Consider the following 18,368-nt stretch of genomic DNA (forward strand, 5'->3'; position numbering starts at 1 on the left):
TTAATAGGATAAATGTACCTGAACCACCTACAAGAGATGAATTTGTTAAAAATTCATCACCTAAAAATCAATCACCTCAGGTAATTTTCCTGCAACTTTTTTTTTAGTTTCATTCGCTGATTAGCTTAGATAGTTAGTGTATTCAAATGTTAACTTATGCTTTGACCATTAGAGTGGTAGTAACAGCACTGGTAGCAGCAATGGTCCGAAACAGAAGTGCATTTTGTTAGATTGTGATGACTCCGGGCAGACAGTTGCAATAGGTCGTATTGCGTCAACTGATCCAGCCGAGAAGGTCCATTTCGTTCCTTTAGGTCGTAATGCAAGCAAGGTATGGGTGGAGGTTTCAAAGGTTGATAGTGCACGAGTGTGGAGACCAAATTCTGAAGTTGAAATCATGGCTGATGCAGTAGGAACAACGGTGGCTTGGCCTAATGATAAGATTACATATATCTGAGACTTGAGTTGTTGAGTTGTATTATTAGTACTGTATATTGAACTTTGTTGTTTCAAGTATGTTGAACTTAAATTTGTGACTATTAATAATTAATGCAATATTTTCAGAATGGCTTTAATTAATTACTAATATTGCAAATCTGGTATTAATATGGGAATTACAAATTTATTAATATTTATAATCAGAACAATTACATTTATATAAATGCTATATTTAAGATTATAAATAATAATTACAAAACGCTGTAAATACCAGTATTCATGATAAAAAAATAAATTCTATAATAAAATATATAATTGCATATAAAAATCCGCTATAGAATAACTAAATACGATAGCAGTTTAGAAAACCGCTATCAAAAGTGTCTGACCTATTATGACGGGCGCTGTCAGAGCGTTTTATAAAACGCTATCGTATCGTAAGATAGCGTTTTTTGGCCGTTAAGAAAAGCCATTTTTCCTGTAATGGTTGATCCCTGTAAAATTTTAAAAATATGCATTTATTTATTATATTTAGTGGGTTATCTGATTTCAATTGTTTATATTGACCCATGTGAACAAGGTTAAATTTCATATGTTTCACTATCTAAAAAAAATCAATATTGACCCCTCAAAAAATTGGATACCCACGAAAACTATCATATTGTTGTGAAAACTTCTTAGAAACTTTATTAATCACTGGAATGTATATATAGAGTATATAGGGAATCTAGGTTAAGTACAATGCCCTGATGGGCCTAATGGGCCGGTATAAGAGTCCATATATGATATGTGTTATAACACTCCCCCTTGGACGAGTGAACCGGGTCAGCTACTCAATCGGGATCTCGATAATGCGCTGGGGAATGTTGCCTCATTAAAACCTTACCAGGAAAAACCCAGTGGGACAAAACCATGGTGAAGGAAAAAGAGTACAACACGCATTACTCCCCCTGACTGTAGCATCACTGCAGATCTCTAAGTCTATACATTCCTATCTGTTTGACGAGCTTCCGGTGTGTTGAAGTAGGCAATGATTTGGTGAAGAGGTCAGCTGAATTCTCACTGGATCGGACCTGCTGAACGCTGAGAGTGCCGTCCTTCTGCCAGTCTGAGGTTGAGAAGAACTTCGGTAGAATGTGCTTCGTCCGATCTCCTTTGATATATCCTTCCTTGAGCTGAGCTATGCATGCCGCGTTGTCTTCATACATCACCGTGGGCTGTGTGTCTTCGTCCATACCACAATCTCTGCGGATGTGCTGAGTCATGGAGCGCAGCCAGACGCATTCCCTACTAGCCTCATGAATGGCTAGGATTTCAGCATGGTTTGATGAAGTGGCAGTGAGTGTCTGCTTCATTGATCTCCAAGAGATGGCTGTTCCTCCATGCGTAAAAACGTAGCCAGTTTGAGACTTGGCAGTATGCGGATCTGATAGATATCCTGCATCGGCGAAGCCGACTAACCCATCTTTATTTTGGTTAGTATAGAAGAGTCCTAAGTCTTGAGTACCTCGAAGGTATCTTAGGAGATGTTTTATACCGTTCCAGTGCCTCTGAGTTGGAGATGAACTATATCGAGCGAGGAGGTTCACGGCGAAACATATGTCTGGTCTAGTGTGACTAGCCAGGTACATTAACGCTCCTACAGCACTGAGGTATGGCTTTTCAGGACCAAGGATTTCTTCATCATCCTTTTTGGGACCAAGAGGGTCATCACTTAAGCTTCTAACTACCATTGGGCTGGTCAATGGGTGAGCTTGGTCCATATTAAATCGCTTGAGTACCTTTTCGATATAAGCCGATTGATGCACAAGGATTCCTCCTTTGATGTACTCAAGTTGTAATCCCAAACAGTACTTTGTTTTGCCTAGGTCTTTCATTTCGAATTCTGCTTTTTAAGCAGTCGACTGTTTGGGAGATCTCACCAGATGTTCCGAGGATGTTTAGATCATCCACGTATACTGCTATGATTACAAATCCTTTGTTTGAGTACTTCTTGATGAAGATGCATGGACTGATGGGGTCATTTTTGTAGCCTTCTTTGATGAGGTAATCGCTGAGGCGGTTGTACCACATACGCCCACTTTGTTTCAGTCCATACAAGGATTTGTTCAGCCTGATGCAGTATTGATCTCGAGATGCATTTTTGTCTTTTAGTTCAATGCCATCTGGGAGTCTCATATATATTTCGTTGTCCAGGGGCCCATAGAGATATGCGGTTACAACATCCATTAACCGCAGATCAAGATTTTCTCTTATGGCCAGACTTATGAGGAATCGGAATGTTGTTGCATCCACCACTGGAGAATAAGTCTCCTCATAATCGATTCCGGGTCTCTGTGAGAATCCTTGTGCTACAAGCCGTGCTTTGTATCGAACGACTTCACCGAGTTCGTTCCTTTTGCGCACAAAAACCCATTTGTGGCCCACTGGCTTGATGTGTGATGGGGGCCGGATGATCGGACCGAACACGTTTCTGAGTTTGAGACTCTTTAACTCCACGTTTATGGCTTCTTTCCATTTTAGCCAATCTGTTCGATGTGTACACTGTGTTATTGACGTGGGTTCTAGATCCTCTTGCGTGAGCGCAACATCAAGTGCTACTTTGTATGCAAAGAGTGCATTTAAGTCGACTTCTTTTCGATTCCATTGTATTCCGGACATATTGTAATTGATGGAGATCTCATTGTTATCTTCTGAACCTGGAGATTCGGCGTCCCGAACTTCCATTGAGGGTTCATTAGATTGAGTCTCAGCCGCGGCTATGTCTGATATTGCAGGAATCCCGGTTTCGGTTATTGCACCTTTCTTTGATTTCCGGGGATTCTTATCTTTGGAACCGAGAGGTCTGCCCCGTTTGAGACGTGGTGCAGACTCTGTAGCAACTTGGGTCTGTCCCGTTGGGACAGCTATTCGTACTGGTGCATTACAAGCTGGGATGTACGATTTGGTTACTTTGGTCGGGTCAGCAAAGGAATCTGGCAATTGATTAGCTAGCTTTTGATAATGAATAATCTTTTGGATCTCTGAATCACATTCTAGAGTCCGAGGATCTTGCCAATTTAATGATGTTTGATTCCATGAAAGATCTTTGACCAGCTTGTTTGTCTCACCACCTAAAGAGGGATATACCGATTCATCGAATTGGCAATCCGCATATCTGGCCTTGAAGAGATCTCCAGTGGTTGGCTCGAGATATCTTATGATGGTGGGAGAGTCAAAACCAACATATATTCCCATCCTTCTTTGAGGTCCCATTTTGGTTCGATGTGGTGGAGCAATGGGTACATATACTGAACACCCAAATGTTTTGAGATGGGAGATGTCTGGCTCATGACCCGAGAGTAGTTGGGATGGGGAATATTTGTGTTCACTAGATGGCCGGATGCGTATGAGTTCAGCAGCATGTAATACTGCATGTCCCCATGCTGAGGCCGGGAGCTTTGATCTCATGAGTAATGGTCGGGCTATCCATTGAATGCGTTTAATGAATGATTCAGCCAATCCGTTTTGAGTATGGACATGTGCTACAGGATGTTCCACGGTTACCCCCATGGCCATACAGTAGTCATTAAACGCTTGTGAGGTAAATTCACCAGCATTGTCAAGGCAGATAGTCTTTAGTGGGAAGTCAGGGAAATGGGCCCGCAATTTTATGATTTGGGCCAAGAACCTAGCGAAGGCTTGGTTCCGAGAGGACAAGAGACAAACATATGACCAACGGGTCGATACGTCTATAAGGACCATGAAGTACCGGAATGGTCCGGAAGATGGATGTATAGGTCCACAGATATCGCCCTGGATTCTTTCTAGGAAATGAAGTGTTTGTTTAGAGATTTTAACTGGTGAAGGCCGAGTGATCAATTTGCCTTGAGAACAAGCTGTGCACATGAGGTGTTGAGGATAAGCTCGGTTTTCTTTGAGGGTATGCCCTTGAGAGTTTTGAATTAGTTTACGCATCATATTTGCACCGGGATGACCGAGCCGGTCGTGCCAAATAGTATAATCAGTAAACCGGGCTTTGAGAGTGGTATTAGCTTCAATCATACTGACTTTAGCATGGTAAAGTCCAGTAGAGAGCGCGGGTATGGTTTCGAGGATTTGTTTATGGCCGTCTACGGTTTTAGTGACTAGGAGGGATTCTTTGTTCCCTTGACCTTGGGTTTCTATGTGGAAACCATTCTGTCTTATATCCTTGAAGCTCAGAAGATTTCTCTTCGAACTAGGAGAATATAGAGCATCTGGTATTTCAAGTTGTGTGCCATTTGATAGCAACACATAGGCATGGCCATATCCTTCGATAAGGTTTGAGAGACCCGCGATGGTGCTAATATTTGCGGTTTGATAGGTTAGGTTTATGAAGTAACTTTTGTTTCTTAAGATAGTGTGGTTGGATCCACTATCTACGACTATGGTTTCCATTTGCTGGTGTGCTTTATTATGAATAGAAGATAGAATTCAGTATTGAGGAATTCAGAAAATGTGATAAATCATAAAGTAAAGCAGTGTCTGAGAATAAAGGCAAATGGAAAAAAAAAATGAAACAAATCCCAAAATGAAAAAAATAAAGAACAAAATCAAATTGTATCAGAGTTTTAGATGATTGAATTAATCGAGGAGATCAGCTGTTTCATAGTCCATGGGGTCGGTCTGCTCGTTTGTGGTGTTCTCATCATCAAGGAGGTCGTCACCTTCCAGGTTAGCAGCATCGACTGGCTGAGTCATGTTGGCTTCAGCAGGAGCTTTTCCGTACTTCTGGTATAGATCGCAGTGGATCTTGGGGGTGCGACATTGCTTTGTTGGGTGGTTGAACATCCCACATCTGGTACAAGCAGAGTGATCGGGGTTGGTGTGGCGGGTCGGCTTGGTGATGCCTCGACCACGACCAGGACCATAACTGAGGTTAGGTCGGTTGCCACGACCATGTCCGCGTCCACGTCTTCCACGTCCATGTCCTCGGCCATTACCACGTCCATTACCACGTCCACGGCGGTGATCTGAGGATCTATCGGGTTGAACATGGTAGGACTCTTGACGAGAAGCTGGGACAGGAGCCGATCCCGGGGGCCTCATAGCGCTGTTCCTCATAAGCAGCTGGTTATTCTTCTCAGCGAGGAGAAGACAGGACAACAAGTCTTCGTACAATGTGTGTTTCATTGCACGGTATTGTTGTTGGAGCACAACATTCTCTGTGCTGAATGTGGATAATGTTTTCTCGAGGAGATCATTATCTGTCACATCCTCGCCACAGAGTTTCCGGATGGCAACAATACGAAAGAGTTCGTTGTTGTAATCATCTACGGATTTGTAGTCCTGGAACCGAAGGTTCTTCCAGTCGAAATCTGCCTGAGGCAACTGGACCATTTTCTGATGGTCATATCGCTTTTTCAGCGCTTGCCACAATTCAAGTGGATTCTCAAGAGTGAGATATTGCTGCTTAAGGCTCGGGGCCAGATGATGGCGTATGTGACATATCGCCTGAGACTGTCCCTTACGGAATGCGGTGTTACCGTCGGTAATACACGCATCGAGTTCTTTCGATGCGAGGAACAAGCGCATGTCTAGGGCCCACTCGAGGTAGTTATCCCCGGAGACGTGAAGGGCCTCGAATTCACATTTCTGAATGTTTGACATCTGAAACATGAGATTGATTTTGTTAGGGATTGTTTTGAGAAAATTTTGAATGCTGATGATGAAACTTTCTATTTTGAGAATATTTCTATTTTAGGAAAGTTTCTAAATTTGGAAAGTTTCTAATTTGGGTAATTTTCTAAATGAGGAAAGTTTCTATGTCGGGAAAATTTCTATATGAGGGAAGTTTTTATATGAGGAAACTTTCTATTAGAGGGAACTTTCTCGGAAATAGTAAATTTTAAAGGGTATGGTTTTAGTTACCCCGAACATGATGTCGGTTTAATAGCTGTGATTTAATCGGTTAAAGCCGAATATAATTTCGGTTAATGAGAACCAGGTTTAGCCGGTTTTAGGCGGTTTAGGAGGAACCCTAGGGGAGCCGAATATGATTAGGGTTTTATCTAGGGTTTTAACGGTTTGGAAAACATATTTTGGATGTGATTTCGAGATCTATAAGATCTGTGGTCGATGGTTTTAATAATTTCACAAGGACAACAAAGAAATCACGTGAAAAGGACTAGGGTTTAAGCATTATGACTTACGATTTTGAAGATTACAAAATCGTGAATCAAGCTTAGGATTTAGGGTTGATTTTCTTAGTTTATTCAATCAAGTGTTTCAAGCAAGAGAATCAACAATCAAATAAGCTGCAACAAGCTTATTAAACATGAAGAAAATCGAATAGGTTTATGCCATAAACATGGCCAAAAACGGTTGTTAGGTTTTTGTAGATTAGGGTTTTATAAAACGAGTTTAAAACCTTTGAACATGCATAAACTTGTAATTTAAACAATCAATCAACAAGTTATCAATCAATCATCAGAGTATCAAACACTTTCAATCAATTAGAGATCGATTTTTTTTTTTTTTTTTTTTTTTTTTTTTATAGGGTTTTGAAGTGTTTAAACAACAGGTTCTATGGCTTTCAGTTTTAGAAGATACCTTTTCCACCTTTGGATTTCTGACAGGCTAATGAAACTGGGAGCTAATAGACCTCAGTTAGCCGCTACAAATTCCAAGGATTGATCACCAAAACTGGAGAAGCTGCTGGTTGAAGAAGGAAAAACTCGGATCTGGTTTTTTTTTCGGTTGATCGTCGTGTACTGTAAGTGTGCGTGAGGGCGCGTCCGACGTTGGATCGACAAACGGTTTTCACCAGTAGATTTGTCTCGTCGAGGGCTTCGATTTGATATGTAGATCGTCTTCTGGTTCCTCACGGTTTGGAAGATATGCGTCTTTTAAGTTTCGACTTGCTTTTAGGGTTTTGGTGGTGGCCGGATTTATTAGGGTTTTTCGCTCAGAGAGTCTTATCGTGCTGATAACGTGTTGTGAAAACTTCTTAGAAACTTTATTAATCACTGGAATGTATATATAGAGTATATAGGGAATCTAGGTTAAGTACAATGCCCTGATGGGCCTAATGGGCCGGTATAAGAGTCCATATATGATATGTGTTATAACACATATAACATTATGTTAATTGGATACCCACTGATACTCACATTGTCAGACCTGTCCATGGGTTCAGGCTGATACCAATAGGCCACCCGAGTCAGCTCAATATGACCCTAAAGCCAAAAAAAAAAAAAAGACCTTGTTTTATTTTTGAAATTTTTTCTTTAACATAACATTTTAAAACTCTTTTGTATGAGAATTTTTCAGAAATTTGGTAATGGAATAAAAAATATGTTATGATTATTTCTCCATGAAAACTATCATATAACACTAAATCTCATAACCAAACTATGATTTTGTTCTAGATTTTCTCAAAAATAAAGTTTAAAACCTATATTCTCTAAAAAAAGAAGTTCTAATTAAATGTTTATGCCCACAATTATCGATTTTTATGGTTTTTGATATAAACCAGATGCCAAACCATCAATCCACAAAACTAAACTGAACAGTAAACCCAATTCCCTAAATTGGTGGGGATCTAATGGTACATAATGCTATATGATAGTTTTCGTGGGTATCCAATTTTTTTTTGTCAAAGTTGGTGTTTTTGATGTGTTAATAATAATCAAGAAAGTGCATGGTTCCCACTCCCCAACGGCTAAATTCCCCCAACGGCTCTTAGACTATCGCATTAGGAGCCTTAACACCTTCAATTAATATTTAATTAGTAGTAGTATATAAATGCTTTCACCAGTAGAATGACATGTGTGTACAATACCTTTAATTTATAGCCCGAAAATAGACTTTTCAGTTCTTATAACTAAGTCCACTTTTGGCCACGTAAACTTTCTTTTTCTTTCTCGAGAACCTCTGTTTTTACACCTCATTTCTTTATTCCCTTATTTTACAGACACGTTCCCAAGTTTTAGGGACAAACCAGAGGGATTTTAGGACTCACATTTTTTAGCGGTGGATGCAACCAAAAAACAAAAAAAAAAAGTCTTACTAAACAGATAAGCACAATACTGTTTCATTGGTTTTGTTTCTTCTTCATCGTTTCATTTCCTCGTATCTCCACCGCTTGTCATTCTTGTTCTGTTTCTTTTCTAACAAAAAAAAACGATTTTTACTTTCTTTTTTCTTCCTCTTGTAGACAGAGAAACAGAGTTGTCTCTGTAACTCATTCGATCATTTTCCTCGATCGATTAACTCCAATGAGTATTGGAGTCTTATACTCAGATAGTAAAAATGGCGTCTTCTCAGGTGGAGATTCCTCATTCGTCTCAGAGATTCGGCTTTATCCTCAGAGATCGTAATCAAAACGCCGTCGTTTACAAGAAGACTCTGAAAGCTCCTGTGAAAGACGATCATCATCACCACCAGCTCTTCAAATCTCCGCTCTCCGACGAGAATTCCGAGAACTTGGTCGATTCTTGGATCGAAACTCAGAACAAAAAGAACAATAACAATAGTGTTGTCCGATTAACGGAGAAACCAATCGTCAGAAAATCAAATGTTCTTGCATCTCCCGTGGAAACTGTTTCAAGAAAGGAGAAATCTGAGGACTCGAAGATAAACGGAGCTTCTTCTCTGGTACAGATATGGGAGGCGAGGCTGAACCAATCCAACGGTGGAAACTCGCCGAGCCATAACCAATCGACGGCGATCAGTAGTCGAAGCGATTCAGGAATCAGTGTTCAAGATTCCGAATTAGCTGATGAATCAGTGATCGCGGAAGCTAAGGATGCTGATCGAACGGTGGAGATTGAATCTGGCTCAGATGGATCAGTTTCTGATTCCGGAGAGAGCAAATGGGGCAGAGTCGCTGACTTAATACGGAGGCTTAGCAACGAGGAGAAGCTAACCGCCGGAGATAATGGCGGCGGCGGCGGCGGACTCTCGGTTATTAGAACGCCGAGGCCTTGCATTTCGTCGTGCTCGTCGTCGGTATCGGAGAAAAGCAATTTCCCGGTGGTTAATTTCTCACCGAGGATCCTCCGAGGACGGCAAGCGTTTACCGATCTGCTTATGCAACTGGAACGCGATCGCCACCGCGAATTGGATTCGCTTCTTGAACGCAACGCAGTTTCTAGGTTTACTCAACGTGGCCGCCTCCAGGTATTACTTAACCCGCCTAATGGTTTAGTGAAGTTCTTAAATCTACCCCCAATACTTTATTTTGTTACGATATCGCCCCATTTCAAATGTGATTTTTCTTTAACCAGTCAATGCTAAGGCTAAGGAACCTCAAACGCTGTCTAGCGATTCAAGATCAAAACCAGTCTAAAGCAAAAACAACCGGATTAAACCGGATCGAAACAGGCTCTGCAGTTCTGAATTTAAGGTATTTTTTTCAGAACCTCGGTTCTTTTTTTTTTGCTTCCTCATAGTTTTTGAGTTAAGTTATCAGCTAGCGTTTACATTTTCTAATCCGCAATCTTTAAAATCACAACGCAGGGAAAAATTTCGTGCTAACGCAGTAAACGCTGCGGCTGCAGCAGATCAGAGGAAGGATCATCATCGATCCGCTGAAGTCATTAACCGAACCGTGAAAGAAACAGAAGTGACTACCGAGAGCACGAGGTTGTCCAAAAACGGCGGTTTTACTTTAGAAGCTTTTTTCAAAGAGCGGTTGAGTCTCCGCAACCGCAAGATAGAGGAAGCAACGTTATGCAAGGAAGTCGAAACTGTAAAGGAAACAGTTGAATCAAAAATGGATTGCCTTCAGCTGCAAGAAACAAGAGAATCAGAAACTTGGATTGATAGCGATTCTGAAAAGAAAGAAGAAACGAAGACAAGCTCTATCACCTGCGAAACTCAAAACGAGAACAGAACGGAAAATTGTATGCAAGAAACTCCAGAAACACAGGGTGTGTTACATGAGAGTAATGAGATGGATCAGTGCCTTGAGAAACAAGAAACGTCTTACTTGAATGGATGGGAAGAAGAGTATGAAGATGAGCAGTCTAATTATGGAGAACCGAACAATGACTGGCTTAGCGAAATATCGCGTCCGAGAAGTTACTGGGAGGAACTGAGGAAATCACGGTACCTAGAAGTAATGAACACTCGGTCTGAGAAAGAAGACATACGCAGACTCCTTGAGCGGTACGTAACATCAAAATCAACAAGCATATGTTTTGTAATTGCTAACCATTGACTCAAAAAATGTAATTTTCCGGGTAATACAGGAGAACGGTTACAGACTTTCTCGAGAGCGGGTTACGAGACCAGATCGATAGGCTCATGATGTCCCGTGTGCAGAAACATTCGAATAAGCACTCTGAAAAATGGGAATCGCAACAAGAAAATGAGGAGGAACAGAAGAATGAAGTCGAAGAAGAAGAAGAACCACTAACAGATAGCGAAGAGCAAGACGATAATGATGACTCGTCTTCTTCGCAGATGTTTGCATCGTCTCCTGCAGGATCATGGAGTTCTCAAGACACTGAAGTACCTTCAAGTCCTGTCTTGCCTGTTCACAATCCTCATTCACCTGTAAGTCTTTATCAATTTCTTGTTATTGCATAGAATCTCGCAACAAAACTAGTAGTAAAAATCGTTGAACCGCTTAAAAACGTTTTCAGGAAATGGAGTTGATAAGCGATATGAGATCACAGATCCAACAGCTTCAACAAGAAATGTCGTTACTACGAGACTCTGTGAAAACGTGTTTGGATGCTAACGCGAGCTTGCAACAGTCGGTTCAACGAGAAAACCCAATGAAACGCAAATGCTGCGTCTGCGACGAAACGCAGGTCGAAGCGGTTTTGTACAAGTGTGGACATATGTGCACGTGCCTAAAATGTGCCAACGAACTACACTGGAGTGGAGGGAAATGCCCGATTTGCCGAGCTCAGATTATGGACGTTGTTCGTGTCTTCTTCGATACAAGAAACTGAAAATCTAAAAGGTTCATAAACGCTTGACGAGTTCACTATCCTAATGCTCTCTTTAACTTTAGGTTATGTTACCAATATTGTAACGAAAGGGTTTGTCCAGTTAATATATGAAGTTTTTTATCTCGTAATTAAGCCAACCAAGATAATTAACCAGATAAATCCTAAAAATTGGATATGAAAGTCAGAAACAGGGCTTCGAAGCTAACAAGGAAAAAATTGAATTTTGCAATTACTCTATTAATCGATGAACAAAATATAAAACAGAACTCTATCACAGGATTACGGGAAAGGTCCTCTCAATGCTCTAACGCCCACACCGGATATGGAATTACTTAACTCCGTTAACGGAATTACTTAACTAATATTAAAAAAAAATCTTCAATTATTTAATCTTTACCAAAAAATACCTGAACTTTTAATGTTGCCAAAAAACTCACACAAACTAACTTTTAATATATTTTAAAGTCTAAACATAAGCAGAAACAAAGCTAAATCATAAAATCTTCATCGATTTGGTATCCCAAAGGATTCAATAGACCAAAAGAAACCCTAAAAGTTTGAAATTAAAGGTGAGAAACAGAGCTTCGAATCAAAAACAAGAAAGTAAACTTTTTCTATCACTATCATAATCATAAACTCTTCATCGACTTTTGAAATATTTCAAATACTCAGAAAACAAAAAATAAGCCCTAAATGTTGGAGATAGAAGACAGAAACAGAGCTTCTAAGCAAACATGAAATACAAAACAAAAACCAGTTACTCAGTTACTCACTCTTGTCATTATAAAGCTTTCATCTTTCTGATATCTCAGACTCAAAATAACCCAAATCATCTAAAAATTAATAATTAGAGATTCAAGTCTAAACAAAGCTTCGATGCAAACATGAAATTTTTTTTTTGTTATCATAAAACTCGTCATCGTTTTTGATTTCTCAATGTTCCAACAATCTCTCTCTTCATAGATATTTACACAGCAACCGTAGATACGTTACATACATACATATATATGATATATAAATAACATACTTTCATATATTAAAAAAAGTCTCTTTTTTCTTCTTGCTTACTCTCAAGCGTTTTGAGCGGACAAGAAGGTGTTAAAGTCATCCCTAGCCTTACGCAATCGTGGAGTGATACAAGATCGCGGTGAAGTAGGGCAAGAAACTGAAGCCGACGACGAAGAAGTCGAAAATCTCACACGGCGTTGCGGTGAACTCTCAGCCGATCTCTGGTGATCTCTACCCGAAGATCTTACACTCCTCGTCTTTAAAACGCTTCTCAGAGCCAAACTCTCTGTTTCTCTATCGAACAAGAAACCAGAACTCACCGGTTCTTGCACATCTCTTCCTCCGTGTCCGCCTCCACGACTGTTGCACTTCATCATTTCGACAGGAAAATCGGAAAAAAACCGACCGTTGTCTTGCGTCAGAGCCGTCGTCGATGCCCAAGAACCGCATTCGAATTTCTCGAGCGAGGCGCGTATCGAAACAGTGGAGTTCGTGAAGGAAGACGCTCTGATCATCTTCTTCTCCATTGAATCTTGGCGTCTCGAAGATGATCTAACCGGCTTTTGTTTCCCGAATCCTGGTAGAGACAAGCAGAAGGCGTTACATTTGAAATCTTCTTCCTTGTAGAGGATTTTCTCCGAGTAACGAGATTTCCTCATAAAATGGATTGATTCTTGGTGGCTAAGTTTCTTCCCGACTCTCCTCGGCTCCGGGAGCATAGGAAGCGGAACGGCGGCGTCTCTAGGCGGTGGCAACGCCGGAGGCAATACCATTCTGAAGCTGTCGTCTTTTGTCGAAGAACGGGGGAAAATAGGACTGGTTGATTTTTCGCTCTGTGGAGCTGACTTCTTCACCAAGAAAGTGAAATTAGGGTTAGGGTTATGGCTTTCTCCAGGGAAAACCGTGAAGCCCTTCCACTCGTTATCGGTATATTTCTCGGGTAAACTATCATCAAACGCAATCATTGCCGGAGGAGGCATAGTTGATTTGTCAACGAAAACAAAAAGGTGAGATTATGATTTCTGAGAGATGAGGTTTGTTAATTTTCCGGGTAAAAAAACATGCAGATGATAGAGATATAAGTAGTAGGGAAAAAAATAAAGAAAATGGGAAGCACGTTCATGGCCGCGTGGAGAAAGTAGTGACTTACATGTTTGTTGGTTCTGTCTCTGTCCTAAGATTTTGACATGTGGTTCAGCATCATTATTCATGTGTTATAGATGCGAGGATCTTAAACTAAAATGCGACTTAAACCAAAGAATTAAAGTAAGTAGATTTGATTTTTCAATTTAGGATGTTTGATGGAGACAGACAAAATGGTTTTCACGTATTTGTGACATGATCTTTTGAGTTTATAAATATACCTTTGTGTTTGTGAATGTGTTCCTCTAATCGAGTCAAAGTCAGCATCTTCGTGACAGCTGAAAAGAGTTCATCTACTTAGCAAAAACCAGGTAACTTAATTGATCTCAATACGTATATAGAGAAAACAATACATTTTTCCATAAATTGTTTCCTTCAGTAAACCTTAAGTAGATTAACGATATGTCACACCACTATAAGGTTTGATATATAAATAATTTATAAGGTTTTAGTGAATCTTTAGTGAAACATAGATCAAACATCTAAATTAAGATCATTTCCGTTATTAGATCAAATATAGAATTGCAATGTTACAAAACAATAATTTTGAAAAGAAAAAAAAAAGTTGTAGTAGGATTGATCCATTACTTTCTTGCCATTGCATGTTTGTTTTCATGTAGGATTCACTATTACTCTAATTTTCGTGGATGTTGTAATTAACTACAATTATTCATTGAAACCAAACATAACATTGCATATAATATTCTACAATACATAAGCAACTATGCCAGTAGCGGCTAGCACCATGAGCATTCATTTCACATCTTACATACAATAACCTAAACACACAAACACACACACACACACAAACTCTACTCTGGAATAAAACAACTTAAATAAGGAGTACTATAAGTGAAAAAAAATGACTGTGTTAGGAGTGGTAATTGATGTATATCTTGCAATTTACATATTAATCGAATTTTGGACTTTGACATAATCAATAATGAACTAATGTATATATTAGTAAACTATTATACGGTATTTTAACAAAAAAAAAAACTATTCCAGTAAGAACAACAAAAACTTGTGCGTGAAGAAAGAAGCAATAGCAATGTATAATAAGTTAATAACCAATTTGATAGTATTTTAAGTAGAAAACACAATAATTGCATAATCTAAAGATTAATGTCAAAGTCTGTCTGAGGTTAAGAAGAATAATAAGATGGCAAGAAATTGGAGACTCCAGTGGCAAAGAATTGAACCAAATTGGTATATTGGTATATAATATATAATATGTTTAAAATAACCTCTAAAAACTCAAAACTCAGAACAAAGTGGTAACTCTATATGCTTGTAGTCAAAACAGCCTTCTCCGGAATAGAAGCTAAGCTATTACATCAGTTCTTGTATTAATCGGAGCTAACCTTCTTATCAACACTTGACTTACTGAGGATAACAACTCCAATGGTGATCGATAAAGCTCCCGCAAACCACTGCCAATGTATCAGCCAAACTCAAGTCAACTTATAAAGCCAAATATTATCACTTCATCACAACAATTTTTGGTCTGTCTAATAAACTCCAACCTTGAAAAAGAACACAAATTTTGGAAATCTGCAATAGTATAGACTTTGACATCCATAGATCATATTATACAAGCAAGAAAGCATAAGCTTACATAGATTATATTCCAGGACCAAAAAGCTTACACGGAATGGTAAGGATTCTTGAAACAGAAAGAGTCCAGCTAAACCGGAAGAGAGGAAATTAGCAGCAAAGTTTGTGACCGTAGCTTGTAACGATGAGAGAGCTCTTAAGCTGTTTACATAACATCCCCACATAACCACATTGCAGAGTACAACTAATCCATACTTAATCACCTGTAGATATTATTAAACTTTTTTTAACTAGTTTATCAAAGGAAACAATACTATTACTTAAGACCTCTAATATGGATTAATTGAGAGAAAATCACTTCATTAGTAGCTCAGATTCAAAAAGATTAATGTTGGAGATTTAGAAAATGTTAAATATTACCAGAGATGAGAAGAACTTTGCGGAGATTGCGGCAAGAGCTGCATTGATCCCAGCAGAAATTGCCCAGATGTAGCCTCTTTTCTTCAACTTTACATCAGCCATGGATCAACCTTTTGAGGTTTTCACAAAACAACAATCAGAAGAAATAAATTGCATACAATTCGATCAATTGGTTTATTTACTTTGTAGGGTTTAGAGAAAATTTTAGTGTTTTCATGAGTTTCTTGGGTTCCAATACCTTTGATTCGCCGAAATTCTCCTGTTCGTTTCCGTAGACTAAGAATTGGAGAGCATCAAATCTGAAAATGGACGAGAGGAAGACGAAGAACAATGGCCATTGCTGGATATATATGGGCCATTTTCGTAAAAACTCGAGCTCAGTTTAGCCATTAAAACACCCAATATTACAAGGGCCATTGCTGGATATATATGGGCCATAGTTAGATATTTATGGGCTAAGGGCTCATTAAGGTAGGTTTTGAAACACGAAGGTAGGTCGCGATGCAACTAATCGTGGCTTTTTTCATCGTTATCTGTTTGTTAATTTGATTTACAGTTTAAAATCTAATAATAGGTCTTTTTTAAAAATAACTCATGCATTCAAACTTTCAGTCGTCCTACTTGTTTATTTGTTTTGCCAAAGCGTACTCTTCTTTCGATGATCACTTTTAAATTTTTCTTTTTTTTTGGTTTTGAATTTTGATAACCATTTATTTGTTTTTGTTGAAGGGTTTAGTCGTCCTACTTTCAATAATTATCTCATTGGTAGTTTGGGCAAACTGAATCTGTTTCATGTAATAAAGACTTGAATCATTGTTATACTCTTGCAGTAGGTCTTACGGTTCAATATCTCATCAGGTGGGTTGAAGCTTACACACATAAAGATGCAATTGACACATCAATCCAAGACAAACTAAAAAATTAAAATAGATCGACTTTTTTTTTCATTTTTATGCAGGAATTCATCAGAACATATGTATAAAATACTTACGCTTATTGCACAATAGCTTAAGCTTATAGTTTCAAATACCAACTCAAGCATAAGTAACCATTGAATAAAAGAATCAAACTTTTGCAATGCTATCATAGTAAAAGTTGCAATATGTTTATAAAAAGAATCTTGAAAATCATCATTTTTTATATACTACTACAAATTCAGTACATGATCAAAATTTTCTTCTATATGGTATTCTTTTTAGTCAACACAAAAAAGTAATATGTTACCATGTTAAGAAAATTTTGTTACAAATGTTCTTCTTTTTTTATTACACATAATAAAAATATTGGAATGTTTTTCTGCCATATATTATAGTGTTCATGAAACCCTTGGGTTTATGTAACTGTGGAAATTTTAGCAATTTCAAGTATTTTCTGCTTACTTTTCATATAAGGCCATGAAATAATATATGAAAAAGGCAATTCAGGTATTGTATACTTTAAATTGGCTGAAAACAAATCCAGTTTGCAAAGACAATTATCGACTCATCCAGGTGTATGGTTTAGGGTTAGATGCTCACTCAACACTCAGAACAGAATATCTTTTGAATCACTGACTTGTCCAACTCAACATTATTTAGCCATGAGAACTCCCACGTCCATGTCATGTCATCATATGATATATTGTCGGGTGGACCACAACTTCAATTTCTTCAATTTACAAGATTTAACAGCTTCAATTTCTTCTTTTGTGGCTTAGTTTGATACTCAAACAACATACTATTTAATTCATCTGCACTCAAGGAGAGATAACAGAACACACAACCAACACACATTCACCATTTATGCTTAAATACAAATTAAAAGTAACGTACTGTGTCATTTCATTAAGTAGTGGGCTTATGGTCTATTAACTGGGTTGGAGCAAGTCATAATCTAACACAAAGAAAAGAAAAAAGATTCGTATATATATTATGAAGCAATATAAACTTCCAAGTTCCATAACATACTTAAGCCAACCAAGATTAGTTTATCAACTGCGAAAGATGTAAAAAAAAACAAAAAAAAAACAGCGAAAGATGTTAAAAATAAAATGCGGATGCGAAAAATCTTTATGCGACCTTATTAAAGTACATCTTTGAAGAGAGAAAAAACCGATTATCCTTTCTACGGCTTCAAATATGATATACTTTAGGCTATATTCTTTGGATATAATAAATTCAAATCTAGTTTTCTGAGTCGTGTATAATAAGGAGGTGAAGGGGAAAAAAACACAAAAGTTGAATATTGATGATGCCAATAATAATAGACAATATTTGGGGGAATAATGAAGAGTAGTTGGTGAAAAGTGAAAACCTTCGTATGTCTTCCACATAATCATTTCATCATTGGAAGCATATATATTTGTGGGTCAAAAAATTATAATGGTTGATCTTATTTGTATCTCTAGTCGTGATGAACATTATGACTATCCACTTTTTATTATAAACAAACTGATATAAGAAAGCAAGAGAAGGCGGCACACTTTTCTTTGGAGGTCGAAGATAATTGGCTACGGTCCTATATAGGTAATATTTATATCTTTGTTTCTAACTATTTGCTTAAAGGAGGCTTTATATATATGACTACTTGTTTTCGTCACAATTATCAAACTACTTGTGTATTAAAAACGTTTTTGTATTCTAGTAGGATTATAGATAACCGAAGTCGTGTTTCGCTTGCTTTCTTTCATTCTGCGTTACTACCTATCTTTATATATTTATCTGACAAACAAAAAAACCTTAATTGGACTAGATTTACGTACCTAACCTTTTATTTTTAATGAAGTTTACAGATTATCAAGACATTGTCGACGACTAGTTTTAGTAGTGGAGTGATCACCTCATATATGTATTGTGTAGACTGAAGAGTTATATATGTACGTGGCAATTCCAGCGA

General features: G+C 38.3%; 3 protein-coding genes across 3 annotated transcripts; 1 reads left to right on the forward strand and 2 right to left on the reverse strand.

The window, feature by feature from the left end:
* The first annotated feature begins 8,535 nt into the window (after positions 1-8,535).
* Positions 8,536-11,479, forward strand: LOC18991991 (E3 ubiquitin-protein ligase LRSAM1). Its single transcript, XM_006415336.2, has 5 exons — positions 8,536-9,582; positions 9,690-9,808; positions 9,922-10,572; positions 10,656-10,962; positions 11,052-11,479. Exons 1-5 carry the CDS (start codon positions 8,713-8,715, stop codon positions 11,364-11,366), a joined length of 2,262 nt encoding a protein of 753 aa, XP_006415399.1. The 5' UTR covers positions 8,536-8,712; the 3' UTR covers positions 11,367-11,479.
* Positions 11,480-12,436: 957 nt separating this feature from the next.
* LOC18991992 lies at positions 12,437-15,578 on the reverse strand. Its single transcript, XM_024152965.1, has 4 exons — positions 15,495-15,578; positions 15,167-15,337; positions 14,882-14,950; positions 12,437-13,795 (listed from the first exon to the last, which is right to left on the reverse strand). Exon 4 carries the CDS (start codon positions 13,352-13,354, stop codon positions 12,437-12,439), a length of 918 nt encoding a protein of 305 aa, XP_024008733.1. The 5' UTR covers positions 13,355-13,795; positions 14,882-14,950; positions 15,167-15,337; positions 15,495-15,578.
* Positions 14,581-15,816, reverse strand: LOC18991993. Its single transcript, XM_006415339.2, has 4 exons — positions 15,733-15,816; positions 15,495-15,604; positions 15,167-15,337; positions 14,581-14,950 (listed from the first exon to the last, which is right to left on the reverse strand). Exons 2-4 carry the CDS (start codon positions 15,594-15,596, stop codon positions 14,867-14,869), a joined length of 357 nt encoding a protein of 118 aa, XP_006415402.1. The 5' UTR covers positions 15,597-15,604; positions 15,733-15,816; the 3' UTR covers positions 14,581-14,866.
* Positions 15,817-18,368: the final 2,552 nt, after the last annotated feature.

Source organism: Eutrema salsugineum, unplaced genomic scaffold (assembly GCF_000478725.1).
Source record: "Eutrema salsugineum unplaced genomic scaffold, Eutsalg1_0 scaffold_5, whole genome shotgun sequence".
NCBI lineage: Eukaryota > Viridiplantae > Streptophyta > Magnoliopsida > Brassicales > Brassicaceae > Eutrema > Eutrema salsugineum.

Excerpts from the sequence above, each read along its gene's own strand:
- LOC18991991 (XM_006415336.2), top strand. The coding sequence starts at position 8,713 with ATGGCGTCTTCTCAGGTGGAGATTCCTCATTCGTCTCAGAGATTCGGC. Across the intron at positions 9,583-9,689 it reads CTCAACGTGGCCGCCTCCAG|TCAATGCTAAGGCTAAGGAA; the intron begins GTATTACTTAAC and ends TTCTTTAACCAG. Across the intron at positions 10,573-10,655 it reads ATACGCAGACTCCTTGAGCG|GAGAACGGTTACAGACTTTC; the intron begins GTACGTAACATC and ends CGGGTAATACAG.
- LOC18991992 (XM_024152965.1), bottom strand. The coding sequence starts at position 13,354 with ATGCCTCCTCCGGCAATGATTGCGTTTGATGATAGTTTACCCGAGAAA.
- LOC18991993 (XM_006415339.2), bottom strand. The coding sequence starts at position 15,596 with ATGGCTGATGTAAAGTTGAAGAAAAGAGGCTACATCTGGGCAATTTCT. Across the intron at positions 15,338-15,494 it reads CAAAGTTCTTCTCATCTCTG|GTGATTAAGTATGGATTAGT; the intron begins GTAATATTTAAC and ends TAATATCTACAG. Across the intron at positions 14,951-15,166 it reads AAGAATCCTTACCATTCCGT|TGGTTTGCGGGAGCTTTATC; the intron begins GTAAGCTTTTTG and ends ATACATTGGCAG.